Source organism: Cadophora gregata (assembly GCF_030347475.1).
Source record: "Cadophora gregata isolate MNR1 chromosome Unknown scaffold_7, whole genome shotgun sequence".
Taxonomy (NCBI): Eukaryota; Fungi; Ascomycota; class Leotiomycetes; order Helotiales; family Ploettnerulaceae; genus Cadophora; species Cadophora gregata.
This window is the reverse complement of record NW_026695930.1, coordinates 1,065,729-1,092,224: the sequence shown is the minus strand read 5'-3', so window position 1 is coordinate 1,092,224 and position 26,496 is coordinate 1,065,729. Positions and strand designations below refer to the sequence as shown.

General features: G+C 48.4%; 12 protein-coding genes across 12 annotated transcripts; 6 read left to right on the top strand and 6 right to left on the bottom strand.

Moving 5' to 3' along the window:
• Window positions 1-29: 29 nt before the first annotated feature.
• On the top strand, window positions 30-6,803 carry UTR4 (enolase-phosphatase E1; the record flags this gene model as incomplete). The annotated part of the gene is made up of 3 exons (XM_058506746.1): window positions 30-4,685; window positions 4,844-4,884; window positions 6,132-6,803. Exons 1-3 carry the CDS (start codon window positions 4,643-4,645, stop codon window positions 6,801-6,803), a joined length of 756 nt encoding a protein of 251 aa, XP_058357476.1. The 5' UTR covers window positions 30-4,642.
• A 1,161-nt stretch (window positions 6,804-7,964) lies between these two features.
• Window positions 7,965-10,138, bottom strand: ONS95_013110 (uncharacterized protein; the record flags this gene model as incomplete). The annotated part of the gene is made up of 3 exons (XM_058506745.1): window positions 7,965-8,740; window positions 8,822-9,888; window positions 9,942-10,138. The coding sequence occupies 3 exons, from the start codon at window positions 10,136-10,138 to the stop codon at window positions 7,965-7,967; spliced, it is 2,040 nt and encodes a 679-aa protein (XP_058357475.1).
• A 1,188-nt stretch (window positions 10,139-11,326) lies between these two features.
• ONS95_013109 (uncharacterized protein) lies at window positions 11,327-12,196 on the bottom strand (the record flags this gene model as incomplete). The annotated part of the gene is made up of 1 exon (XM_058506744.1): window positions 11,327-12,196. One exon carries the CDS (start codon window positions 12,194-12,196, stop codon window positions 11,327-11,329), a length of 870 nt encoding a protein of 289 aa, XP_058357474.1.
• A 207-nt stretch (window positions 12,197-12,403) lies between these two features.
• RPL25 (60S ribosomal protein L25) lies at window positions 12,404-13,204 on the top strand (the record flags this gene model as incomplete). Its single annotated transcript, XM_058506743.1, has 4 exons — window positions 12,404-12,428; window positions 12,654-12,718; window positions 12,773-13,065; window positions 13,117-13,204. The coding sequence occupies 4 exons, from the start codon at window positions 12,404-12,406 to the stop codon at window positions 13,202-13,204; spliced, it is 471 nt and encodes a 156-aa protein (XP_058357473.1).
• Window positions 13,205-13,634: 430 nt separating this feature from the next.
• TIM8 (Mitochondrial import inner membrane translocase subunit tim8) lies at window positions 13,635-14,096 on the bottom strand (the record flags this gene model as incomplete). The annotated part of the gene is made up of 2 exons (XM_058506742.1): window positions 13,635-13,804; window positions 13,979-14,096. 2 exons carry the CDS (start codon window positions 14,094-14,096, stop codon window positions 13,635-13,637), a joined length of 288 nt encoding a protein of 95 aa, XP_058357472.1.
• An 875-nt stretch (window positions 14,097-14,971) lies between these two features.
• ONS95_013106 (uncharacterized protein) lies at window positions 14,972-15,637 on the top strand (the record flags this gene model as incomplete). The annotated part of the gene is made up of 1 exon (XM_058506741.1): window positions 14,972-15,637. The coding sequence occupies one exon, from the start codon at window positions 14,972-14,974 to the stop codon at window positions 15,635-15,637; it is 666 nt and encodes a 221-aa protein (XP_058357471.1).
• A 169-nt stretch (window positions 15,638-15,806) lies between these two features.
• On the bottom strand, window positions 15,807-17,852 carry ONS95_013105 (uncharacterized protein). Its single transcript, XM_058506740.1, has 2 exons — window positions 17,612-17,852; window positions 15,807-17,565 (listed from the first exon to the last, which is right to left on the bottom strand). The coding sequence occupies exons 1-2, from the start codon at window positions 17,743-17,745 to the stop codon at window positions 15,999-16,001; spliced, it is 1,701 nt and encodes a 566-aa protein (XP_058357470.1). The 5' UTR covers window positions 17,746-17,852; the 3' UTR covers window positions 15,807-15,998.
• Window positions 17,853-17,982: 130 nt separating this feature from the next.
• ONS95_013104 (uncharacterized protein) lies at window positions 17,983-21,106 on the top strand. The gene is made up of 5 exons (XM_058506739.1): window positions 17,983-18,195; window positions 18,246-18,392; window positions 18,439-18,580; window positions 18,627-18,842; window positions 18,889-21,106. The coding sequence occupies exons 1-5, from the start codon at window positions 18,082-18,084 to the stop codon at window positions 19,689-19,691; spliced, it is 1,422 nt and encodes a 473-aa protein (XP_058357468.1). The 5' UTR covers window positions 17,983-18,081; the 3' UTR covers window positions 19,692-21,106.
• ONS95_013103 (uncharacterized protein) lies at window positions 19,841-20,923 on the bottom strand (the record flags this gene model as incomplete). Its single annotated transcript, XM_058506738.1, has 1 exon — window positions 19,841-20,923. The coding sequence occupies one exon, from the start codon at window positions 20,921-20,923 to the stop codon at window positions 19,841-19,843; it is 1,083 nt and encodes a 360-aa protein (XP_058357469.1).
• RPL7 (60S ribosomal protein L7) lies at window positions 21,037-22,792 on the top strand (the record flags this gene model as incomplete). The annotated part of the gene is made up of 5 exons (XM_058506737.1): window positions 21,037-21,155; window positions 21,713-21,824; window positions 22,023-22,189; window positions 22,239-22,660; window positions 22,755-22,792. 5 exons carry the CDS (start codon window positions 21,037-21,039, stop codon window positions 22,790-22,792), a joined length of 858 nt encoding a protein of 285 aa, XP_058357467.1.
• A 433-nt stretch (window positions 22,793-23,225) lies between these two features.
• ISA2 ([4Fe-4S] proteins maturation) lies at window positions 23,226-24,381 on the bottom strand (the record flags this gene model as incomplete). The annotated part of the gene is made up of 2 exons (XM_058506736.1): window positions 23,711-24,381; window positions 23,226-23,657 (listed from the first exon to the last, which is right to left on the bottom strand). Exons 1-2 carry the CDS (start codon window positions 24,029-24,031, stop codon window positions 23,226-23,228), a joined length of 753 nt encoding a protein of 250 aa, XP_058357466.1. The 5' UTR covers window positions 24,032-24,381.
• A 76-nt stretch (window positions 24,382-24,457) lies between these two features.
• Window positions 24,458-26,054, top strand: ONS95_013100 (uncharacterized protein). The gene is made up of 2 exons (XM_058506735.1): window positions 24,458-25,130; window positions 25,183-26,054. Exons 1-2 carry the CDS (start codon window positions 24,770-24,772, stop codon window positions 25,863-25,865), a joined length of 1,044 nt encoding a protein of 347 aa, XP_058357465.1. The 5' UTR covers window positions 24,458-24,769; the 3' UTR covers window positions 25,866-26,054.
• Window positions 26,055-26,496: the final 442 nt, after the last annotated feature.

The window sequence follows — 26,496 nt, the reverse complement described above, 5'->3', positions numbered from 1 at the left end:
ATCCGCTGCCAGGCTCTGTTTTAGTGACCAACCAGACAGTTCCAGCGCTGCAATTGCGCTACTCTTCGTACTGTAAAGTACGGCAAACCCACCGAACCCACTGGGCCACACGCCAGTCCACCACACCACACCAGACTCGTGGCCACGCTTGCCAGAAACAGGCGGGCTCGCTCAAATTGGATCTGGCACGGTGAAGGATCCCAGCAGGCGCAAGAGCGGCGGCGGAACTTAATGTCGGATAAAGGCAAGTGACAGGAACGCGGCCAAGCTGGCCAGTCATATGGAGAGTGCGGCAGGATGTGGAGAGGGGCTGATGCCATAGTCCAGAGCTGCTTTGGCAAGTTTCCACGGGTTTCCACCGCGCCAATGCCCACTCAGCTTGCCACCATTGGCTGGCGGACGGTGCACCTCTCAGACTCAGACTCAGACTGCTGTGGGGCCACTATTTAATGTTTACCTTATGCATGCATGCGCCTGGTTCTCCTGTGGGCTGCATGCGTAGGCGCAGCCTGGGCCAAGCCAAGCTGACCACTCCCGAACCTTGGAGGAGACAACCTTGAGCGAGATTTTGGTAGGTTCTCGTACTGTGCTGTAACGTATTTCATGCCTGAGGTTACGGACACACAACACAGCAAGACAGCAAGACCAAGGTCAAGGTCCACCACAGCTCGAGACACCCCTCCCTCCGATGACCGCTTCTCATCCCAATCGAGCAATCTGCAATCTTGGAAACAGACCACGAGGCATCTTTCAGAAACATGAGATCTGTACACAGAAACCGTCGGAATTCAAATGCCGTCTGCACTTCCTCATTTTACTGTACAGTACCAATTTACAACTGCCGCTCATGACACATCGTAATCTTGCGTACACACCAGCTAAGGTAAATTTCCTAGAGTTCGGATCCGCTCCCCTTTCTTTGAGAGTAGGTAATGAGTGAATGAGGTGACTCGCTAAAAGAGGAAACATCGTCAGCAGGGTCGTGTGACCTCAATCACCACCAAAGAATGCTTGCTGTGACGGGTGACGAGACACCTGCGAGACTTCCACCTCAAAGGATCTCACGACACCTCTCCTGACTCGTCGGACGAGAAAGAAGAAGAATCTGTCGACTTCTTTCGACGTCCACAAGGCATGCAAGCAATCCATTCTCCGCATTTCCCACTACTTTACTTCGAAAGGATCAATTGATCCTCCCCGTCACCGAGACATCACATCAGGCCAATTATGTCGTGATCAGCTCACAAAGGTTTCAATTCCCCTTAGCCGTCTTCCATGGCTTGAAAGCATCAAAGCAAGGGAGATGTTGAAGATATTCGGATACACCGGAGACCACCGAAAGACCCCCCTATCTCCCCGCCTTGTCGTCAGCTTTGGAGGTGACTTTACTTGGTCAATAATAAATTGCCTTTATGACGACTTTACATGCTCACACAAGCACCAACTTCGTATCGCCCGTGATGAAACGCCGCAGATCACCCATCTATCCAGACATTCATCCAGAACTCTGATATACCAGTATCTCATTCCTCGCCAACAAAACAGCCGCCGACCTCGCAGTCTGCGAAGTCTCCCAGGACCTCATCTCGATGTGCAGTTACTAGCGACACACAGTCTCGATCCTTCTCACTACTCTGAGGATTCATTCGCCAGAATAGACGCAGTCATGCCTCAGGCCCGAAAATCAGAAACATCTAAAAATGCCTAGAAACTACGGCCAACACACACAACCTATCACCAGTAACCGCCCTACACCTCCTCATCTATCTGAAGGGTTGTCTCGGGAGTTGACTGGTTGCCCATGGGAATTGGCTTTTGAATACCAAGTATACTCTGTGCTGTAAAACGTCTTTCGCTTCGTTGAGCCCTGCGAGGCCGTCGCGGCGGTCATCATCATTCCATCATATCTCATCTAAATGAAAATGAAAATAGTGTTTGGTCTGTGGTAGACGACGAAGGGAGCTCTACTAGGTTGTTGCTTGGTTGCTTCAGTTTCGTATGATGATCCCCACGCATCGAGCTTCCCTTCTTCCCTTTTAGCCAGTGGGAACTCTGATAAGCTCAGAGCATCCAACTCGCTCCCAGCGGCAGATCGCTCTGTTGGATCGCCCCATACATCAACTCAATCGAGCCTGTAGGGGGGCATGATATCTTTCGAATTCGTATCTCCGACTCCTTGGGGCTGGAGGCTGGATTCGCATGAGTATCATAGGTGCGGAAAGACCAGAAGGACAAGACGGGACCCTGAAACTCTCCAGTAATCTTGTCTTTGTTTTCCCACACACTGAAGGGCTGGCGGAAGCCGTCCGTCAAACAGTGCAACTGCTTTCGCTTCGTGGCGCCAAAACATCGTACTGCCACAAGACATTTACTTTCTGGTATGGCACCACCAGATGGTAAGGCAAGCAATCCATAGAGCGGAGCAGAATGCACGGCAACCTTCCGTAACGCCATACTGTACCACATGGCGAAAGCTGTGGCAGCTCTCCCTTGCTTGCCACGAAGCTTCAAGCTTCTGTACAACGGAGGTGAAAACGAAAGCTCTCAGCGTGCAGGACCCCAAACCTCCACCTGAACTCTCCGCCAAAGCCATTTATTTTATTTCTGTAAACCATCCCAAATTTGACCCACCTTCCATCCCATCACAATACCGATCGATCGCTTGAATCTTCACAGCACAGTAGGGATCTGTGACAACCCCACTGCTGTCGCGGGGACTCAAACCCCACAATTGACTTCAAATCTGATACAGTCATCACGTCACGTACGTCGAGCTTGAAGATTCGTGCGCTGGCGCTTCATGACCCCACAGTGAGCCCGTTTCAAGAAACGACAGACAGCGAGCCCGTCTGGAATTTCGTTGTTCCCATCGCGAGCTTCGCTTGAGATTTTCCTCCCAGCCTGCCAGCTTCCCAAAGTCCAGGAGCCAAGGCTAGCTTAGCGAAACAACAGCAGCACCAGAAAGCGGTGAAAGTCTTATTTCCATCCACTCGCTGCATCTACTATCAAGAAACGAAAAGATCTCCAACAGCGAGTTCACATCCGCGAATAAGGACCCTAGATACGGCTGAGCTTGGGCCTGGACAAGATTTTAAACCTTCACCAGAGGTTGGCTGCATTAAGTATTGCATCCCTAATCGATAAGATAGAGGTCTAGACCCTCTTCTTCTCTTATCCGGGAAATCTCTTCTTCCGGGTGGGTCCCAGAGATCTTGTTAACTGGATCTTGATCTTGAACTTGACAGTACGAGTAGGTAGTTGGACCTTGGGGGCCTGAGAAGGGAGCTTCCGCTGCAGCGAGCCATGAACAAGCACATGAACGGTGAGGTGAAAATTTCCCGTTGTCTCCAGATCCAAATCTATTGGGATCCACAATTCTATCTGCCTTGCCAGCAGTTCCTGAAGCTATCACACTCGTTTTATAGTACAGTCGTAGCCTTAACGCATCTGCCGCAGAAGATATCTGTTATTGTAAATAATGAAAAGTGGCTGTCCGAGGTGCACATACTTGTCTCCTTTGTCGTCTTCCTCCTCACTTTCGATCTTTGAAACAAGATGTCTTCAAGTAAAATTCTTCAACGGCTATCAAATCGAAAGCAAGACATTTCCAAAACCTCTCCATCCAGAAGAGCACAGAGAAATAAAAACAAAAACAAAAACAAAAAATTCTCCCTCCCGCAGCGGGGCCGTTGAACTGCTGGTCTTGTCTTGCCTTGCCTTGCCTTGCCCACCAACCTGCCTGCTTCCTGCACATGCGAACTGTGTGGACCAGAACCCATACCTGCCATGCAAGTCTCCAGTCCCCGAATAGAAAATATCCGAAATATTGAAAACGAAAATTCCTACATGTTCACCGCCATCACAATCTTAAAATTCCATGCATCTAGTGTATTGTAAACAGAGGCAAAGAATTTGCCACATGTCCCATTCCCCAGTTCCATTCCCATTCCCATTCCCGGCTCACGAGCCCCGAAGCGAGCGAATTCTCCCGGCGTGCCAACCACCAAGGAAGTAAATCGACAACACACAGACTCCAGCGCAACAGAAAACACCAGCAAAAGCCACATACACTGCAGCAAAAGTATCCATTTACCTGCATACACCCATTCCTCCCATCTTCCCAGATCCATATTCACGCCTCGCAGCTCGCATAACGCAGCTAAATCTTCCCTTACCCACTCGTATAAAGGGAAGGCTTGCATGAGCCCCACTGCATCTCACCCAGCTGCACCTTTTCCTGCACGTTACCTTACCTGCCCTCCTGCCCTTCCCATCCATCCACCCACCCAAAATCCACCTTCTGCATCCTTCCTGCACGCCCTCTGCACCACTACTGCAAGTTCCGCAAGTTCTGCAAGCCCCCCCAGCTCTTCCCGCTCACCTTGAGTGGTTCCAGATCCCACTACTATCCCCAGAGCAGAGCTTTGCGATTTGCTTCTCGTTGGTCGCCAGGGGGCCTAAATCAGACAGACACACATCCAGCGAAGAAAATTTTCCTTTACACCGCTATCTCGACACGACGATAATCTCGGATTCTCCTATTGACTAGGTGGTTGATCGATACTTGAGAGGACACGGTTGGGAAGTCCGTACAGAGCGACAGGGAAACTGGGAAATTAGTTGGAGACGGTGAGAGAGAGAGATGGCTGAGAAGTTGGAATTCGATGGGGTGCTGTTGGATATCGGTAGGTTTCTGACTCCCGCTCAGCTTCAACTTCCATTTCCCTCCTGGGAATCTTTCAGAGGGAGCTTGGACCAAGATGGATCTGATATGAGAAACTCTCCAAGAGTAATGAGTCACGTGAAAAAGATACATGGCTGACTCGTTGGTTGGTTCTTGCAGAAGGGACGGTCTGCCCAATTTCATTCGTTAAGGAAGTCCTCGTAAGTACTGATTCTTATATTATAATCAATGCTTTGCCTCATGGTGCGCTGTCTCTAAGTTTAAGGACACTTGATTTGCTCGTTCTATTTATATCATGGGATTTGCGAAAGCGAGGTTACCAGAGCTGTACTGCAAGTACAGTACCGTACGAGTCCAACACACAGACTGCCGCGCTTCCCAACATGCCGATTTCCCTTTCTCAGTCAAATACTTTCCTTCATACTTAATCCGCGATGCCGGTACCATTTTCTCCGGCCATCCATCCCTCATCAAGCAAGGCCATCCGTCACATGACTGCCGCCTCATACAATTCCAATGCCGCAGCAAGCGATGAGAGACCTACCGAATGAGCGAGAGATATTCCTCTTTTAGGGTCACCTGGGCGAAAAAGAGGCACAGACAAGTGTTGCGATACCTCGAATCCTCTCCTCCCCGATCCAACCTATTACCCAAGTCAATTCCATGATTCGCCACCTCCTGCGACGGCGAGAGAGCAAGGCTGCATCGTGGAGGTACACCAACTGCTGTATCGCCCGCCTTTCGCGCTCTTGTCCAGTCTTGTTTCTGGCGCTGTGGAACGATAAAGTCAACCCAGCCCATAAATCGAACGTCAAAGTGGCACGAGATCAAAATACTCGCCACGCGGTTGGTTGCATGTTCATAGCGTACCAATTCCGCAGCTGTCATGTCAGTCAAGTGGCTGGGCTTGGGGACTTTATTCTCCGCGCGCATTTGTTTGGTCAATCATCTCCAGACTTCCCACCAGAAGTCAATAATGCGGGGGAGGGGTGGTTGACTCGCGGGATATGTGCCGATTGAAATCTGTTGGTCTTTCTCTTACCTTACTCCCCGCAGTCTGGACTCTGGGGTAATTGGTCGAAGGTTACACGAGTCGTTGAAGGAAGTCGGATGTCTGGAATGGGCAATTTCCACTATCACAATCACATCTCTCTTCTCAGCTCGCTAGTCGAAGGTCTCAGTTGTCACTGAGTCTCAGTTTTGTTTCTTTCAAAGCGGTCCCTGCATACGCCACCAGTACCCCGCAACCCCAAGCAGTCAATTGACTCAATTTCATTCTCACATCACTCAAGTCACTCATTTAGTCCCTTACACCAAGAATTATCACTTGACCACATCCCCCAATCCACAAAGCAAACAGTATCCCATTTACCTCCACGCACTCACTCTTGCGCCCAAATCACCCCATTCTCAGGCAAGCAAACTAACCCAAGCCCCCTCTCTCTAGTTCCCCTACTTCCTCCGCACCCTCACAACCAGCCTCCCCACTCTCTGGACCTCACCCACTTTCACACCCTACCTCGCTGCCTTCCCGCCACAACATACCACCTCACCCGACACTTTCCTCACGCACATCCGCTCCCTCGTCGCCTCCGACATCAAAGCAGCACCGCTCAAGAACCTCCAAGGCTACATCTGGCTCTCTGGCTACCAATCCGGCGAGTTGAAATGTCCGCTCTTTGCCGATGTCCTTCCCGCATTTAGAAGGTGGGGAGAGCAGGGGAGGAGAATCGTGATTTACAGCTCGGGCAGTGTGGAGGCGCAGAAGTTGTTGTTTATGTACACGGATGTGACGGGGGATGGGGCTGAGGATGGGGATCTGAGGGGGTTTATCGAGGGGTATTTTGATACGGTTAATGCGGGGATGAAGGGTGAGAGGGGGAGTTATGTGAAGTTTTTTGAGGCTATGAGAGGAGTGGAGGGGAAGAAGATAGAGGATATTAGTAGGTGGTTATTCTGTAGTGATCGTGTGGAGGAGGTTGATGCTGCGAGGGAAGCAGGTATGCAGGCTGTTGTGGTAGTGAGAGAGGGAAATGCTGCTTTGAGTGAGGGGGATAAGGAGAGACACGTTCTGATTGAGAGTTTTAATGAGATTGGTGAGGGTGGGAAGGTGAGGTAGGTATCTAAGTATGGTTGATATGGTTGCGAGTGCTACTAGGACTGGCCCCTAATTTTATGCTCGCATTTGAATACTTGGAAACCTGATGGTGTTTAATCATAGATACTAGAAATAAAGCAATCGATTTCCGCAAATAGATCCACACGTTCTTCCCGCTCACTCAATCTGAATCGAACATCTTCATCCCATTCCCACCCCTATATATCCTCCCCATTTGTAAATCCTTGATTGAAGTGCCGTATCTTCGTCATCAGATGGAGTCATCAAGTTCTATCTGAATGATTACTTCCTGATCCCACTCGAGCAATACAGTGAGTTGCCCTAGCAGACCATATACTTGTTTCGAGTTAGTGACCAGTCCTCAACACGACATCAAAAGATCTCTTCTGTTTCCATAACTTAATGTCAACCGCCTGTATTTACAGTAACTGTCTCTCGTTTCTCAAAGAGTCCGATTCCATTGCCTCCGCCCCCATCAAGCACTAATCCCTTGCCCTCCTAAAAAAGTTACATCCCCTCATATCTCATTGAAGGTGAAAACCATAACTTATTGTTCAAGCTCCAAGCTATTCTTAGGACACACGAATCGTTGAATTGGTTCATGAAGTATGTGTTCGTAGACTAGACAGGCCTGCATCAACCGTCGTGTAGGTGACACAGAATTGCTGACATTGCTTTGTTTATTTACTCGCTTAGTGGAGAGCTGGGACATAATCAGAGGAGAGAGCGAGAAGGCCGTGTCTTGGTTGAAAGCCTGTAGACTCGCAGGAGGTCGCTCATGGATTCAGTCTATACATTGTATAGCTCTAGGAATACCAAAGCACGAGCCCTAATGTTAACGTCGGAGTAGACTACTTTACCAGCTGTGTATGGCACATCGCAGCACGGCTAAGTAATCGTACATAGATCAGATGGTGACATTCACAAGCCAAGAATAGTCGTATTTTCCAGATTCATCACCCTAGCTCGCTATGCTATATATACAAAGATTTCATCGCAGCCTTCCCAATGCTGATGCAGAAACCCGCTAAATGCAATGAGATGACCACCAGTATTTCATTATACGCTTGCCCGAAAACAATATACAAACTCACTTTTCTTCTCCGCAGGCTCTCGTTGTGAGCCAACATAAATACAGACACATCAAACACAAGAGACGGCCTACTCAGCACCAATCAAAGTCTTCGGCAAGAAAGCCCATACAGTTCCCACAACAGCGAGTATGGAGCAGAAGGCAATAAGCACATAATCCAGTATCCTCTCTCTCATACTAATCTCCTTGCCAAAGATCTTTAGATAGAACATGAGGGGCAAGATGACGCAGATAGTGAAGCACAGGGAGCTGCCCATAAATGCCATAATGCTATCGAAAGCCGGGAAGACGATAGCAATGATAACGAATACGACAACGACAAGGACGCGTACGATGACACGCAGGATGCCACGTGTATAACCGGAGAGACCTGTTAGTACTGGTGTATCGGACACGGACAGTGTGTCGAGTCCGCAGATGGCTTCGACTGTTGAGACGATGGGGCGGGCATTGAGAGGTACTTTGGTGAGAGGGATAATGGCGATGAATACACTCATGATGATGGACAACATGCGGGGATAGCCCTTGGTGTTGAGCAAGTTGGCAGTGATCTCCGTCGCCACACCGTCTCCGAACATGAGGATCCCTGCGACAGCCGTGGCACAGTCAAGGACGTAAGTAAAGGTGAAGGTGACTTTGACAGCGCGACCGAATTTTTGTGGATGTCGCATGTCTCGGTAGATGTTGGGAAACACGGAGTGACCGCCCCAAGGAGACATTAGGAGTCCGAAGGAGAGGGGGAGGGTAAGCCAGTTGCTGGGAAATAGGTACGTCTTTGCTGGCTCGCGGAGAGATCCTGGGGTGTGCGGCTTGTAGAATCCATCGATGAAAACAATTGAAACAACTGTGTAGGGTTAGTGACGTGGGCTAGTAAGGAACAGTGCTCGCCTGCTGGAAGATCTAAAAGAAGGGGGAATTGACGTACTGCAGAAACACGAGAAAATGCCAACCACACTACTGAAACTGAGCAGTCTCAATGGAGCAAAGTTCAGAGGTATCAGAAGAATACCACACAGAATCTTCCACTCATTAACACCAACACCGGGAATCAAAAGATCAAGGGTATCCGCAAAGAGAACAACCAATGCAACACACGCAGCCAGCAACTCGAGCATGAACAATACACTCGTGGCTATCCGCGCCTTTTGCCCATATGAGACGTAGGCCAAGTCTGCGAAAGTTATCAGACTGGCATCCACGTCCATACATTTCGCCAGAATCTTAGCCGTGTAGGCTGTAACAAGCGCTGAGAACGCAAGGAATACCATCCCCATTATCCAACCAGCATACTTGATACCCATCGGCAGACTGAGAAGCCCCACGCCAATGAGGACGTTGGTGGAATTGAAGATAGTCTGTGGAAGTGTAGACTGGCCGGCGACAGCGAGAACAATCTTCCCGTCTTGCTCAACTTCCTTGACGAGAAGAGGTTCCCGATCGCCTTCACCATGTATCCTTTGTCTTGCTTGTTGTTGCTTCCATAATTGACCTGCGTGGATCATAGACGATTCGCTCAATCCGGATCGTATTGTCCCATAGGAAGTCCCTGAAGCGCCAGAAAGTGGTGTGGCCAGGTGTGGAGGGATGGCAAACACAGAAGGGCTCCCTCTGATACTACCCTGCACACTTGCCATATCACTCCCAAGTCGCATCTTCTGAGATGCTTTGTGGTCGAGCGGACGCGGCGTAGTAGGATCGGATTCGGGTTCAAACACGGAGTCTTCCTCCACAGCATTCTCGGGACTGCCATGTTCTTGCAGATGTGCCCTGATCAAAGACGTTCTTGGATGGTGTCCGTACTCCTCATCCGTCCTCCCATACTCAATCGTGTCATCTATGCCTTGCTCCTGCTCCCCAGTAAATATGAACGACGGTCGATGCGGGGTAACCTCGAGAAAACCAGCAGCTCGAGTCCAACTTCTGGCAAAGTTCTCGATACTGTTTACACCTCCAACCTGTGCAAGGGAATTTAATCGGAGACCTATTGAGGATCTAGTGAGTCGTGTTAGTGGACTTGTTGTGTGAAGTTCACGGGAGAAATTTACCTGCGTCTTCGAAGATCTCCCTGTTGACCACTTTCCGATCTGTCTCTAGGAGTACCAAGCAAAGCAGAAGATTCCGGCTCCTCTTGGTCCCCAAATCTCACACTCCTGCCTCCGGTGGAGCTCACGGAGCCTCTATGGCCAGCTGAAGTACCATATTGGTATTCGTCCCAGTTCGACGGGTTGCTTCTCGACGTCATGATATCTGCAAAATCGCGATAGACCTATCTATCAAAGTTCCCCAGCTCGAAATATATACAACGAATAAATAAGTCAGAGACAAGAAAGCTCTGCAGAAAGAAGGACGAGTAAAAGGGCCGTGAGGAAAATGTTTCGAGGGCAAGGACTTGGAACGGGCTTTTGGTTCGAGGCTGCTGCAGTTGTGCAGGCTTGTTTGCTCTTATCGCCCCAGTAGGGATTGATTGCCAATTTGAGCAGCGCCACAAAAATCCCCAGGAAATAGCCCGCTTTATGGACAGAACTCGAAGATGCAGGATGGTGTCATTGGCAGATCGAACGTGATCAATGAAGGTCTTGAGATTTGAGAAATTCGACGAGAGGAGTGCATTTCACACCGTTTCTTTACCCTTTCCCGTCACCAAATCTTCAACATGGTAGCGCCTGTCAGGGAAGCTTTAAAGTGAAAAGAGTTTAGCTTTGGAGAGATAAGAAAACTGCAGGCAAAAGATCCCTGCCGCTGGCCACAAAATATTCGATATCCGACGGCAGCCGCACGAAGCGAGAGTGTGCACGGGCTTGGGGGAGATTTGACCGTCGATTTTTCGTCGTCCTTCCCCACAAGTCCTGTATCAAACTTGTTGCTTTGGAACGGCCCATGCCGTGCAGATTCTTCTCCTCGGGGACTCCGATGGTTATTGGATGGAGGAGACTCAGTTGCAAGATCGATGTTTGGTGGCATGACTCGCGAATGCAGAACATTGAAACAGCAGAGCAAGCGAAGGTCATTGTTTACTGCCTGGAGTTGCACGTAATGAATAGTGCTCATTCTGTGCTGACATGTTTTAGAAGTTTGCATATAAGCAATCCTTTTCACAAATTTAGTGCATGGCTGTGTCATGAACTTCTCCAGGGCTACCTGCGTGCTGGACAGGTTAGTGCTGGAGGAGGATGAAGCCACAATCAAGTGGAAATGTATTTAAACCATGGGATTAAAGTACAAAGTTGAAGTTTCTCCATATGCCATAATAAATACAAGCAACGACCCTCTCAGCACTTGATCGGGATTGTCTCGAGAAAACTTCCACACCGCTGCTACTAGCAACAACCTTGACGGGGCGAGTACTACCAGCTTCGCGTCACCGAAAATCCCAATGTCCACGACTCCTTCCAGGCCAACAGCACAGCCCAGGCATCAGATGCACCATGATTCACTTCAGCACAATAGCGAAGTTGTTCCTCGAACCTCCTGACCGCAGTTCCTCTTTTTTGAACGGAATCGTCCGATGCGGCTTGGGAGCATCCTTTCGCCACAAGTAATAGACGAGTTTATTGGATAGCTTTTTCTTGACCTCCACATAACCAAGGCTTCGCATAATGCTCTCCAGCTTCGCCTCATCCAGGTATCTTGAATTCGTAACACAAGAGGCCGGTAAGACAAGGAAGAGACTGGGTAAGAAGCTGGCCAGCCCTTCCGAGGCTGATGCAACTTTGAGAAATTGGAGAGTCCTCAGAAGCATTTTCCCTCTTCCAACCGCATCCGGGACAAAGTTGAGAACCAAAGAGAGACTGATGATATCAAATTGTTCTTTCCCATCAAGAGGAAGAGGTCGCTCCATGAAATTCTGCTGCTTGATACCCTCTGCCTGGCTGTTCAAGTCTATCCTTTCCACATCAAATAAACGTGACTTCGAGCAAGCATTACTGATACTCAAAGCTCCAACTTCCAGCAACCTAGCAGTCTCTCCCTTGGTCGCCAGCCCTTTCAACGCTGGCACAGCAGGCTCAAGCCATTCCATGAGAGTCTTGGAGGAGTCTCCGCCTCGCTCATTAGTCTGGCCCGTGAGACTTGCTCGTTGGTAGCTTTCAATACCGCCTTGTTGCTCGATTTGCTTCGTGATGATTGCAGCTTTGATATCATCTCCATCAGCAAGGGCTTTTGCTTTCTGCTTTTCCAGGGTGTGGTGTGCACGGATGAGAGTCCTGGTTGCTTTTCTGGATATTGATTGTTTTTGAAGCTTGATAGTCGGTGGTCTTCCTTGGGAAAGTGATTTCAACTTTGTCGTTTTCTTCTTGGCCATCTTGGAGTCTCGGGGCTAAATTTGTTTTGCTTCTTGGAAGAAGTTCTCGCCAAAAAAGAAGTTTGATCGATAGTCACGTGGTGCGGAGCCTAAAAGAGCCGATTGCGCTACTGTACCTAACCGAGAGCGAGAAAGAAATCGCACATTCGCAATTGAGCTCTTTCTCATCAACGACAAACGACGACAACCTCGCCAAAATCCTTCACAATGGCCCCAAAGGACTCAAAGAAAGGTACAGTCTCCTTTCTAGCGCATTGAAATATCTCGCCCGGTCTGGTTACATACTTTCTGCAATCCTAATCCAAACTTTTATTTCGAGTCTCGAAAAGTTCGAGTTCGACCACAAATAAAAATGCGACGATGAAAGATTGGAGGAAGGGGTGCGCGCACCAGCAGCAGCAGATATTGCGAGTTCTTCGTCAAGACAAGAGCGATTGCTGATGCGTAAGTTTTACAGGTGCTGCCACCAAGGGCAAGGGAAATAAGCAAGCCAGCGCTGCTTCTAAGGCTGCCTTGAAGGGTGTAAGTGCTACTCAGAATCCTCACTACCCAAGGCGATGCTGATGTACTGTTCAGGTCCACTCCCACAAGGTCCGCAAGGTCCGTCTCTCGACCACCTTCCACCAACCTAAGACCCTCCAACTCTCGCGCGCTCCCAAATACCCACGCAAGTCGGTTCCCCATGAGCCACGCCTCGATGAGCACAAGGTCATCATCCACCCTCTCAACACTGAGAGCGCCATGAAGAAGATCGAGGAGAACAACACTCTCGTCTTCATCGTCGACATCCGTGCCAACAAGCGTCAAATCAAGGAGGCTTTGAAGAAGCTCTATGATATCGACACCATCAAGATCAACACCCTTGTTCGGTAAGTCTCCATTCGTATCAGCCTCTGAATATGTGCTAATATTTGCCATAGCCCTGATGGATCCAAGAAGGCTTTCGCCCGTCTGACCGCTGATGTTGATGCCCTCGACATCGCCGCCACCAAGCTCGCCATTGTCTAATTGTCTGGTCATGATTTGGCGAGGATGGTTGGGAATGGGATACGATATGGTTATGGAAATGCCAGTGAGTCTCGTGGCTACGAACTCTGCGGTTGTCTTTGCATTCAACGGCGTACATGAGTTACATACCAATCGGAATTTGCACGCAAAAGTGCCTTTCAATCCCTTCATGATTCCGCTTCCACAACAACTTCCCTTGATGTGATATAAAAACCTTTGTATTGGGCGATGATATGACCAGCCGATCGCCTAGAGTGAAGTCCATTTCGCCCGTAAGTAATTTCTTTATACACTGCTCAGCCAAGTATATGGCATTACGGAGCTATATTCATACAATGCGCCTGCTCTGGCAAGCTGCGCATAGACATCCAGTCCCCGAGTAACATGATCCTCTCTATCCCATCTATCCCATTCTAACATAGCCCAGCCTTCATCCCTGAGTCCTCATGTTATCGAGATGCTTAATGACTGCAAAATTCGCATCCAAGAACCTATCCACACAGTTCTGCGCGCAGCTCTCCTCGCCCTTCTCCAGCTTGTTGCTTCGGATACTTCCAGTGACGCATTTCTTCCAGCAGATGTCCGTGAGGTTGTGAACGGCTATTCAATAACGCTTGTCAGCAAATGCTCCTTCCATCCCAAACTCAATCTCAATGAGTATAGCTGTCCATCCACTCCTCAGGCTCCGGTTGGTATGGTCGAGACTCCTGGGTATGCCATTGGGAACCACAGGTTCCTGGATGAGATGGTTAAAATACTAAATCTGAGACTCACATTGCTGTATCCTCGCCTTCTGGCTCTCGTTCACGATGAATTGTTGTAGCTCTTGTCTGTCCTTTGGTGTGAGCTTCGAAAGATCGATGTTCTCGAGCGCGGTGTTTGGGGAATCCATCTTTGTTTGTGTCTGTTCCTGTCTGTCGCGAGTAGATGTACGAATGGGTGGTATGGAGGAATGTTCTGGTTGGGTTGTGTTGTATAGTAATTTGTGTTTTGTTAAGGTAAATTTTGAGCTTGAGCTCGCGAAAACGATGATGCGCTGGGCCAGGCAAGCGTGGATTGTGATTGGCGGGATGGAGACTCACGTCAACGAGACTGGACTTCTGATAGATTTTCGAACTCTATTTTCTTTACAACCTTCTAAATTTTGTGTCTTTGAATTTGGCTTATTCCGTTCGCAAGGGCCTCGAATCTTATGCTTGTTCAATACTGCTTCGTCCTTTCATGCTTTCGTTGCCCTATTTCGTTCTGTTTCCTTTCTCTGCCATGTTTGTGAATGTTGATACTCCAGTGAGAATAACTTCTATGAGAAAGTTTCGATTCTGCAATTCTGGGGAAAGGTTTTCTTGGGGCTCAAGTGCCAAAATGCATATCGACAGCAGGATATGCGTGATAGTGAAGGCCTGAGGAATACCACCAATAGCGATTCTATTTCCGTATTTCCGGTGGACTTCTAACAAGTCCCAGAAGCAGAATGCAAATGCCAAGTAGTACGTAAGCTCAAGAATGGCATATATAGAAGGATAAGTTAGCCATACCCCCATCAAACAAACTCTCAATCCTCTCAATGTCCTCAGTCATCATGGAACACTCAACCCAATACCAACTCGACTCATTTACAACTCTCAACGTCGTCTCATCAGGGACTCCATCCCTCACAACACCCTCCCTCATCTTCCTCCACTTTTGGGGTGGCTCCTCCCGGAAATTTAAACCCCTTATAACGTCTCTAGAAGCTCAAAATCATACTCTCAGCATCGACTTCCGTGGATGGGTTTCTCCACCGGCCCTCTAGATCCATCGGCCTACTCAATCAACACATTCGCCTCCGACATTGAGACCCTCCTCCCGAAACTCTTCATCCAAGATTTCATCATAGTAGGGCACTCTATGGGCCGGAAAGTAGCACAGCTCATAGCAGGACGAAATCGATTCCCTAGACTTAAAGGTGTCATCCTCGTCGCGCCTGCTCCACCAACACCGCTTGAGCTGCCCAAGGAGATGAGAGAGCAGCAAAGGACTGCATATTGTACTGCTGAGTCCGCCGAGTTTGCTGTACGAAATGTGCTCTGCTCTTGTAATCCTCCACTGCCTGACAGTACAGTCATTTTACTCGTAAAAGATATTTTCAAGGGCAGTATATTCGCGAGAGAGGCATGGCCAAGTTATGGGATGGCAGAAGATATTGTGGCTGCAGCGAGGAATATAGACGTGCCTGTTCTTGTGGTTGCCGGAAGTCTGGATCGAGTGGAACCGATTGAGAGGTTGAGGAGCGAGGTATTTGGGAACATCAAGGGAGCGATTGTGGTTGTTGTGGAAGGGTCCGGTCATCTCTTGATGGTAGAGAGACCAGGGGTGGTGGCGGGTTATGTGGAGAGGTTCTCGGAGCAAGTTACTGCTAGGATAGATGTGAGATATGTATGTAGAGCAGGATAGCCAGATATGTTTATGCTGAATATCTGCGTGAGTTTGGAGACTTCCAAGACATAGCGCTCCTACATATATATGTCGCAGATGTATGGTCTCCCCAATCAAATTCACCTCACCCTTCACGATCAAGCACCATTTGATTATCAATATGAAAAGCACATTTCATACACCACACTAGCAAGTTTCATGTTTATCATTTATCATAGCGGAGTACTTGTACCACGTGTGTAACATCCAGCACTCAAGTAGAACTATGCCCTTAGCTTTTGTCCTATCCTCGATCATTCATTAATCGCAATCTTGCCAAATATACATCCTACAAGTACACATGATCGAACAACTTTTGTATAATACCACAAGCGCATATCTAGTCAGATGGCGAGTCAGACTCCGAATCAAGTTCTCTGAACAGAGTAAACTCGAACTTCCCATCAACCGTATCCTGAATGCTCTGTCGTATCATCTTCTCCTGACGTTCGCTGATAGCATTCTCGGCCCTTTGGTTCATGACTGATAGTAGCAGACCTCGATTAGTGTCTTTGAGAGTAGAGACGTAGCCATGCATTGCACGGTGTGAGAATGATGTGACGGCGTGGATGTTGAGACTGCGTAATTTGGGGAGCTGAGAAAGACCATGCCAAACAGCATCGTTAACATCGTATCCACTGAAGAATACCTCTTCAAGTTCTTTGAGGTTTGCGGCGAGGTTCAGAATCTCATCTGTACAGAAGTAATCAGAGGTAGAAAGAAGATCCAGATATTTCAGGTTTCTCAATCGACAGATGGAGGAAACGAGAACATCGATGTCGTCACGGAATGCGGTCTCAGCGTCTGCTCTCAGCTCCAAAGACTCGAGGGATGTTTGATGTGACAAGGCTCTGTGGAAATCTTGATTACCAGCCAGTGAATATCCAACGACTTGCAACTTCTTGAGTCTGATATTGTTTTTCAGGCAGACGTGAGTAAGGATCTTAGGACCACTGATAAAGTTCCGGAGAAGAAGCTCGTGAAGTCCTTCACAATGACCCAACCAAGTAATGACTTCCAGGAAGACATCGTTCTCCGTGGCTTCCAAGTCAACTGCTCCGTTCGAGTCAGAAAGCTCAAGACTCTCAAGTGCAGTGCAGCCTTGTAGAAAGGACAGGCTTTTGACGGCATCTGATCTCAACCCATCCATCTTCAACTTCTTCAGCGATTTGGCGTGATGATTCAGCGAAAGTAGAGTCTCCGGTCCCAAGGCACCAGCACTGAGCGCAGCAAAGGATCGAAGAGAGTTGGCACGGAGTCCACCAAAGAATGATGCCAGGTCGTGGTCAGTGTCATTCCTGAAACAGGTGAAGAATGTCAAGTCGTCGAAATTATAACAGCTCTCCAAAATAGCTTCTGCAACGCTCTTGTCGAGAGCAGCACCATCCCATAATGTCATGCTCTTCAGCTTCGACAGGCGGCTAATCCAATTGGCGAGAGCAGAAGTACGAATATTGCCTGACAAGTCGTCGACAGCGACCGTTGTTCTGTTTTCACTCGCTGCTTGGCTCACAAAGCTGGTAATAGATTCCCCAACCAATTCAAGAACGTTGGCGACATCCAGTTTCTTGAATGATGCCTTAGCTCCTCTCATCTTCTGCTTCATCGGCGTTTCTTGGGATTTCAAGAACTGTGTCATGTCGCCCGCGAAGAAGTTGTCCAATGCCTTGTCTCGGAATTGAGGATCCTCGAGCAGGTCGGAGAGGTTTCTGAGGTCAAGGGATCGGATATATAGACAATATGGATAGGCCGTGTTTCCGAGACTCGATCGAATGATAGACTTCCATAGCAATGCCCACTTGAGCAGTGTTGTCGTTTGCGCCTCAAGTCGGCCTTGGAAGGTATCGTTTTGAGTTAGGTCAGCGTCATTGCCTTCACTGCTGATAATACTTGACTGGAGGTGGATTCTACGATTGTTAGAATGGCCCTTCGCTTCCAAAACGCTATACGCACCTGTAGAGCCAGAGAAGCGCCGGCTGGACCAGATTCTTCCCTGCCAAGGCGCAGTTGAAGAGGGTGTGGAAGTCTTGTAACTTGGATACTTCCTCACAAACCAGGTACAAAACATCGGCTGGAAGCTCAATCATGGTGATTTAATGATGAATGAAGAGTCTGAATAATTTTGTTCCAAAACAACAAACATGAATAGGCAGAGACTTGATGTCCCGTGCCGTAATATATGCTGATCGTGATGGAGGTGGGTTGCCTGCAGTGGGATATTTACTGAACCCCGCAGCGCGTCATGATTGGGGACGCGACGGGAGCTCGGGCCACATCGAAATTCCCCAAGTCATGAATTCCATCTTCGACACTGAACGCCAATTTGGAGTTCAAGCATGTATTCCAAACATGTTCGTTACGGACTCATCGCATTTGATCGAGGGATGTCATAAGTGCTGAGTACACTTGTCATAATCTCGATCATGGCGATCCTTAGCTTTACTCTCAACCCCGAGTCCCTGGACAAGCTTCACAGTGCTCTGGCATGCCTGTCGAAGTTCTCAGAGGCTGTGTCTATAGAGGCATCTCATGACAAGGTCTGTATATTTCATTTCTATCCCGAGGCGAGTGCTGATTGCTGGTTCAGCTCGTTTTGACAGCTCTCAACTCTTCCAAATCAGCATATGCATCCTTCACATTAGGGAGCAAGTTCTTTTTAAAGTACCTTTACAAGCCTGTGAGAACCGCGGGATCTCTACCAAAAGACAAATTCACATGTAGGATATATAATAAGGTAGGATGTCAACGGTCATCTCATAGGTCACAGCTAATGGTATGAGGCCTTATTGTCTGTTTTCAAAGGCCGCACAGTCGATCCTACAAGAGAGAAGGACACCGCGGTTGAGAAATGCAATGTGTCTGTTGAAGATGGCGAAGGCCAAACCAAGAGTCGTTTTGTGATCAAAATGATTTGCAGACATGGTATGTCATCTGTATTGAAAGGTTAGGCAACTATTGACACGTTCAGGCGTTCTCAAGACTTACCGTCTGACGTTCGAAGCTGTTGCGCCTATGCATGCTCTGTTCGTCAAGGAGAGTGCCAATAATAGCTGGTCAATCTCTTCTCGGACCCTCAGGGAGTTTGTTGAGCATTTCGGACCTGGGACTGAGCAGCTAGACATCTACTCTGAAGATGGTAGGGTCAGCTTCACCAGCTACACAGAGAAGATCATGTCAGGAAGTGGTAGGTTTGTTGTTAAGTTGCTAGAGTCTTACTGATATACTGCTAGAAATACTGAAACAGCCATTACATACTACAATTGCTGTGGACACTCTTGAATTTGGCGAGTTTTCCGTTGAGGAGAAGCTTCACATTGTCATCAGTGTCAAGGATTTCAAAGCCATTGTTGCACATTCAGGCATATCAAACACTATGGTTAAGGCATTGTATTCGCACCCAGCAAGTCCAATGCAGCTATCATATAGCGAGGATGGTATATTGAGCGAGTTCATTCTTATGACTATTGGTGATTCGAGGGGTGCTTCAGCCACACCAGCGCCGAACGCCTCTAGAGCCACCTCGAAGAGACCAGCGTCAAGGCAGCCTTTGGAGGCGACCTCTAGCTCCAAGAGAGCAGCAACCTCGATGCCTCCACCACCAACTAGTGCTGCTCCGAGTCGAGCTCGTGAGGCAAGCAGAGTTTCCAGACCATCTCCTCCTCCACCGCAGCCTAGTGTTCAGTCGCAGTCGCTGTTCCTACCAGCGGATGATGATGATAGGCAGTGGGATCCATCGAATTATGATGACGACGACGAGCCGCTGCTCTGGGACCAGGGTGACGGAAAGGTAAAAATTCTTGATTCCTGCAAGCTCCCTTATGCTAAATTCTTCCAGAACTCGTTGACTATGAATTCCGGACCAGAGGCCTCCAATAATCAAGGCCCAGGTGAAAATGGAGCTTCATATCCCGAACCAACACAGCGTTTGGCGCCAACACAGAGGCTATCAGAAGTATGCTTCCTGTATTCTATGCGAGGCATTATAACTAACAGCCCTAGGTCAATAAACTCGGATTGTTCGACTGAACTCTGATGAGACCCGAGACCAAACATTTCCTGGTTCCCAGAACGAGACATAGCATTGCAATACACCAGGAGGAAGAACATTGCTGATCTACTTAGGAACAGCTGATGGATCTTTGGCCTGGGCCACGATCCTAGGCACGCAGATGAAGCAATAGCTCAGCTAGTGATACAAACCCAACTAGAAGCGCATCCCGCTCCGATACTAGATATTTTACTGCCAGGTGGTAGATATTGTGAAGAAGCAATGATATTCCACCTGCCCTTGACGTCTCCGTTCGTGGTACTTGGTCCGCAGTTGCCATGCTCACCCCAACCCCAGGCGAGAACCTTTCCATCATTTGTGAGTCCCAACGCATGCTCACTGCCAACTGAAATTTGTGATAGTGGTGGGAGCTCGGAAGGAGGCAGCTGTCCATGATCATCTCGTCCCCAAAAGTGTAAGGTTCCGTCCTGTTGCAAGAGAAATATGCTGCCCCAGGTCGCACCGACATCTTTCCACCCAGGAACAGCTTGTGGTGCCGAAGATCTAATATGCCACTTGTCGGACCCCAGAACAACATGTTTCCCAGTCTCAGGCTCACCAAGCAGGTATGTGAATTCTCGGCCACAAACTGCTCGAACAACCTTGAAATCCAGTCCAGTAAACTTCCGCGGTTCGTAGACAATGCCTTCAGGTTGACTTATCTGACCTTTTCGTCCACTCCCCCATCCATAGACATCTCCATTGCTCAGAACAGCAACAACATGGCTTACTGAAGCTGCCAGATCTACGACTTCGAGACCTTCCGGTGGAAATTCTTTGATCAGCTGCGCTTTTGATGAACGAAATAGAAGCTGTCCCAGACCAAGCTCCCCCTTGTTTCCAATTCCAAACGAGAATACCTTCGTAGCACGGTCATCTTCACCTCGTTGGACGATAATAGATGCTTCCCATGTTGCAGCACATAAAACGACCTCAGGCTTGGTTTCTTCAGTTTCGAGCCGCACTTGATGAAAATGGGCGTCTAGGACTTTCTGGGTCGGTAGAAGACCGCATGCGCCAGTAGTATAATCTCCAGAGCAGTAAAGATTTCCAGATGCTAGCAGTAGCGTATGGTTTCCTCCAGCTCTGACTTGAGTGGCGTGGGAGATAGTAGTGTCGGGATGGAAAAGGACCTGCTTAGGGACCGAGACGTCTTCTTTATGTCCAATTCCAAGCTGACCCGACCCGTTGGATCCGAGAGCATAGATCACAGGCATTATCGTATTCTGCTGCTTTTCCAAGCATGTTTGTTGTCTTTGTTTGAATTCAACCAGGGAGAATCCAGTCTATTATCACGTGACAGTACAATATGCGCTAGGTCGTGTGAGGAATGGTCGGTCTCCCTAGCGCACACAGCCGACTTTCTCCAAATTTCAATTCTTGCGAACTTTTCCTCGACCAAGCAACTCGACAACGACATCGACAACCGACCGCCACGATGCCTTCCTCGTACGTCGCCCATACATCCTATTCCCTCGAAGAAGAACCATGAATAAGGCGTCGAATGTGTTGGATTCAGTCTAGTCGGTGTCCCCTCGCTGGAGCACAATTGTATCGAAAGTCAGCTCCAGAGTGACCGATGCATGGCTCGCAGCTCGATTCTTCCTGAGCTTCTCCCTCATTGATCTAGGTCTCAACCTGTATCATGAGAGATGTAGCACGGGGTATTGAGGCTGAAGATCTACTTCTCCTTTAAATCTATTGCCGCGCACAACCAGTACATATGCTTCACCCACAGGCTACTTCACGGTTGATCAATGCGTTGTGCATCTCTCCTGGACTTTGTCCGGGGTATTGTTGGATGAGATCCAGGGTCGATTGGTGCAACCATCCTACAGTCCTTGCGGATTGCTAAAGCGGTATAACCATCGAGCCTCTCACCGATCAAAAACATACCTTCGAGTTAGCCATCTGCGAGAATGCTGCGCTTCAGCTGCAATTCTCATTCGGCGCTCTAATTCATACATTTAATTGTATGCTGGACACAAGACTGACCTGCAAAATAGAAGCGTCCCCACCAACGACCAGATTCTCGTCCCAGAGACCCTTCTCAAGAAGCGCAAGTCCCAGGAAAAGGCCCGCGAGGAGCGCACTGCTGAGCTCGAGAAGAAGAAGAATGTTCGTCAAATCTTTCATAGATATACACTGGGTGGCATTGTCGGACTTATATGATGCATAACACCATTTTTGCGACTAGACACCTAGGTGTCGATGCTGTCGCCAATTAACCATCTTTCGGGTCTGAACTTTGTCACCGATGCTGCCCTGTGTATATTGAGATTGTGTTTGCCCTCATCGCTAACCTTCTCAATATAGGCCCAGAAGGAGAAGCGTGGTGTCATCTTCAAGCGTGCCGAGAAGTACGTCAAGGAGTACCGTGACCAAGAGCGTGAGAAGATCCGTCTTCAACGTTTGGCCAAGCAGGAGGGTACATTCTATATCCCTGCTGAGGACAAGTTGGTCTTCGTTGTCCGTATCAAGGGGTAAGCTTCACATGATACTGTTCTTTGTAGCCCTGCTAACAGTTTCTAGTATCAACAAGATCGCACCAAAGCCCCGCAAGATCCTCCAACTTCTCCGTCTTCTCCAGATCAACAATGGTGTCTTTGTTCGCATGACTAAGGCCACTCTTGAGATGTTGAAGGTTGTCGAGCCATGGATCGCCTATGGTTACCCCAACTTGAAGACTGTCCGTGAGCTCATCTACAAGCGTGGATACGGAAAGGTCAACAAGCAGCGCATTGCTCTGACCGACAACTCCATCATCGAGACCAACCTGGGCAAGTACGGCATCGTCTGCATGGAGGACTTGATCCACGAGATCTTTACCGTCGGCCCCAACTTCAAGCAAGCCGCCAACTTCCTCTGGCCATTCAAGCTCAGCAACCCAACTGGTGGATTCCGCACTCGCAAGTTCAGACATTTCGTGGAGGGGGGAGATCTTGGAAACAGAGGTATGTTGTATCTCGGATAGTTCTAGGCCGCATCCCCGCTCTTCCTCTTGTGGTCAGTCAAATGAATTATGCTAACGAAAGGGGGAAAAAATAGAGGAGAAAATTAATTCTCTTGTTCGCCAGATGAATTAGACTTCTGGTTGGACGGATAAACTGTGGATGATACCAAAGTGCTTGGGGTTATCTGCTGGATTTGGCAGTTTGGCATGCGCGGCGTTTGATGAACAAAAATGAAATGACTTGCAAAAGCAAAATCTTGCCTTCGTGAGCTAAATTAAGCGAGAACCCCTCGAAAAGTCAAACACATTTTTCGATCTATTATTGCTCAACATTGAAATTTGACAATGTATTGGTGTTTAGATGAGACCCATGAATACTACCCCTCGATTTTTGTTTTGTCCCCCTAGGGACCCGGATGATGTTGATATTGCTCACAATCCGTAAACTCTCTTTGATGTTCTGTGTTTTTCGTGGACATTGTTCGCCCAGCGTCACAAGTATCACCAAGACCTTTCCAGATCCATAGAAGAACTCAGAAAATTCAAATATAATAGAAGGATTCCATTTAGGCCTTGATATCAAAGCTGGTTCCACATCCACAGCTACTTGTAGCCAACGGATTATCCACAATCTTGAACTGGCTCCCAATCAACTCCATCGTATAATCAACCTTACTACCCTTCAGCACCTCCAAACTCGGTCCATCCATGACAACCTTGGGCCCAGACCCATCATCTGCTGCAAACACCGTGTCGTCCTCATCCAACTTCTCCTTCTTCCCTTCTGGATCTGTTGGCGACGAGGGGGGCATCGCTTCGGAGTTGCTTGAAGATGTATTCGATGCTGGCGATGACTCTTCCTGTAGAGAACTGGAGTTGAAAGGTGGGAGTGTGGTGAGAGACATGAGGTATTGAAAGCCATGACAACCGCCACTTTCGACAGATATCCTGAGAGCTAGATTCGGGTTTGAGTCTTTGGACATGATTTCTTTCAGACGCTGCAGGGACAATTAGCTCTTAACACATCATAATAGGATATGATAGGACATACATTCGACGCCCGAGGGGTAATCTCGATTTGCATGGGATTGCCATCATCGTCATCTCGGGGGTTGAAAATAGCTGTTGTCGCTTGCCGTTTAGACGACGATGTGAAAGCCCTCCTTGTTGTAATTTCCTTCTGCGATGACAGGCGAACATGGGCAGCTCTGCTTCGGGTGTGGTATGGAGCACTTGGAAGGAGGAAGTCTAAGACCGGAGAGCTGGTGCGGATGTATCGTTGAGGGGCGAGTTGGAGGAAAGCTCGAGCGGCGGAGAAGGGAGTCGGAGTCGCAACCTGTGAACAGCTTCTAGTGATACACCGAGAAGCCATGATTATTGTGAAAGAGAGCGCGGGAGAGCCCAACAGAAGCTCGACGGTAGGACGTGGGGGCGGGGATAGAACGAATATCGTGACTGATTCAGGACTTTTTGATATCAGCGTCGGCGATTTCCAGGAAGGAAAGTACAGAAGCTGACCCCTGTAGTCACGTGCCAATGCTTGAACTGCATGGGCAAAATCTTTGTCACTTCACTGATTGCGGTATTGAATTCTTGTGTTTGTTTTTCGGCTTTCGGTTCTCTGGATTTAACAGCTGTAAGTCCATCGTGAATTGCATCATTGACGTCAACATCAACAATCATTTGGATTGGTAATACAGTAGGTAGGTGTCGCCGGCCTCTGTTGAAAGCGGAGCACAGTCGGTCGGCTGCATTGCGGGACGCGAAGTAGCGAGAGATTGTCTGATTGTGTAATCATCCGCTATTGTGATGTTCGTCTGATTTCCTCCAATGAAAGTTGTCCCAGCGTATCGCATTCCTGCCATTTTGGCGATGAAATGCGAGAATAGCATCAAACTGCCTAGTTTTGCATCGAACGACGCGGGTGCGTTTTTTGAGTATATAAGGTAGGTGGCCTCTCTTCAAGTTCTCTCTCATTTCCATATCCATTCATCACATCTTCAATCTATCAAATAATCAATCAAACAATCCAACAATACAACACTTTATCAGTTGTTCCCTCGTCCTGTTAAATCTATCCACTATCAAGACAGACAAGCACATCTTCACAATGGTCAGCACCAAGGATATCCGCAAGTCCAATGCGGCTTTCAAGTCCTCCGATCAAGCTTCTGGTCTTGTTGCCGTCTTCGTCGGAGCAACTTCAGGCATTGGGATGGGCTCTCTGAAGCAATTCGCAAAGAACGCCAAAGCACCCAAGATATATATCCTCGGGCGATCATCAAGAGCCGCAACTCCTCTTCTCGACGAGATCAAGGCGTCGAATCCCGAAGGAAGCTACGAATTCATTGAAACGGAAATTTCCCTCATCAAGAATGTCGACAAGGCATGTGATGAGATCAAGTCAAAGGAGAAGAAAGTCGATCTAGTATTCACGTCACCTGGATATTTGGCTTTTGGGGGACGCTTAGGTATGTTGCACTCCTCCTAAGTCATAAATCAAGATTCTGACAAATATTTAAGAAAGCGAAGAGGGAATCGACATACCCCATGCACTTCGCTACTACTCGCGCCTTCGCTTCATCTACAACCTCCTCCCACTTCTGAAAGCCAGTCCCCTACCTCGAGTGATATCCATCTTAGCCGGAGGTCAAGAAGCAGCTATCGATGTCCATGATCTCGAGGTGAAGAATAACTTCACATTCATCAAGGCTGCCGAAAACGGCACCACTCAGACGACACTCGCCTTCGAGGAACTCGCCAAGTCAAATCCAACCATTACCTTCATCCACAAGTATCCAGGGTTTGTGAATTCCGGCGTCCTAGACCGTCTCCTGGCTTCGGCTTCTGGGCTCTACACTATTCCCGCTACAGTAGGACGTTGGTTGATATTGCCAGTCGTCAACCTTTTCTCGATGACTGTGGACGAAGCTGGAGAGCGTGTGCTATTTCTTGCAACGAGTTCGAGGTACCCTGCTTCGAAGACAGCGAGCTCAGCTGGTGTACCTTTACAGCCTGGGATGAAAGTTGCGGAGGCGTCGGTGGAAAACGATGGTATTAGCAATGGTGTCTACAGACTGGGTCCTAATGATGAGAGTGCGAAGGAATCGCCGGTCTTGCCTGGTTACCGTTCGGATGGGGTGGATACCCTTGTATGGGAATCGACACAGGCTGTCTGGGAAAAGGCATTGGCAAGGTCGACGTGATTGAAGGACTGAAAGCGGCAGTCAGAATTTGGAGCGCTTGATGTATAATACTTAGTTGGTGTCACCCTTAGCGAAATTGACGTTGGATGTCTACGGTTTAATTCTGTTAATACTGCAAGTGGGCATTTGGTCCGGGGACATAAATTTGAACATCCTTTAGACATATTTTCTCCTGATACGTATCTAAACAGTACCGATATCATACGGTCATTGCTATCGCGCATGCCACTTGCTTTGTCTCTATTGTTCTGGTATCTTCGCTTTGGCCACAAGTCGTTCCTCCCTGGATGATCCACCGAGTGAGAGTGAGGCAAGTATCAGACGCTGTTTGAACAATGAAGCATCAAAGCATGTAGCATATGTATGTCTCTAGGCTTAGTTCGAGCTATTGGAGAATTCTTGAAAGCAAATCGTACATAAATGACAGTCATTCTGTGCTTTTGAGCCTCAGCTTACTGGTTTATCTGAAGCAACACAAAACTAGTCGATCCTGTACGATCAGTGGTCCATAATGAATGTACCAAAAAAAAACCGGGTCTCAATGTATTCAAGAAGGTTACCAAGGCCTGAGATTCCCTTGTGGCTAATGGAAGATTATGAAATGCATGCTAAACTTTCGAAACATATGTCA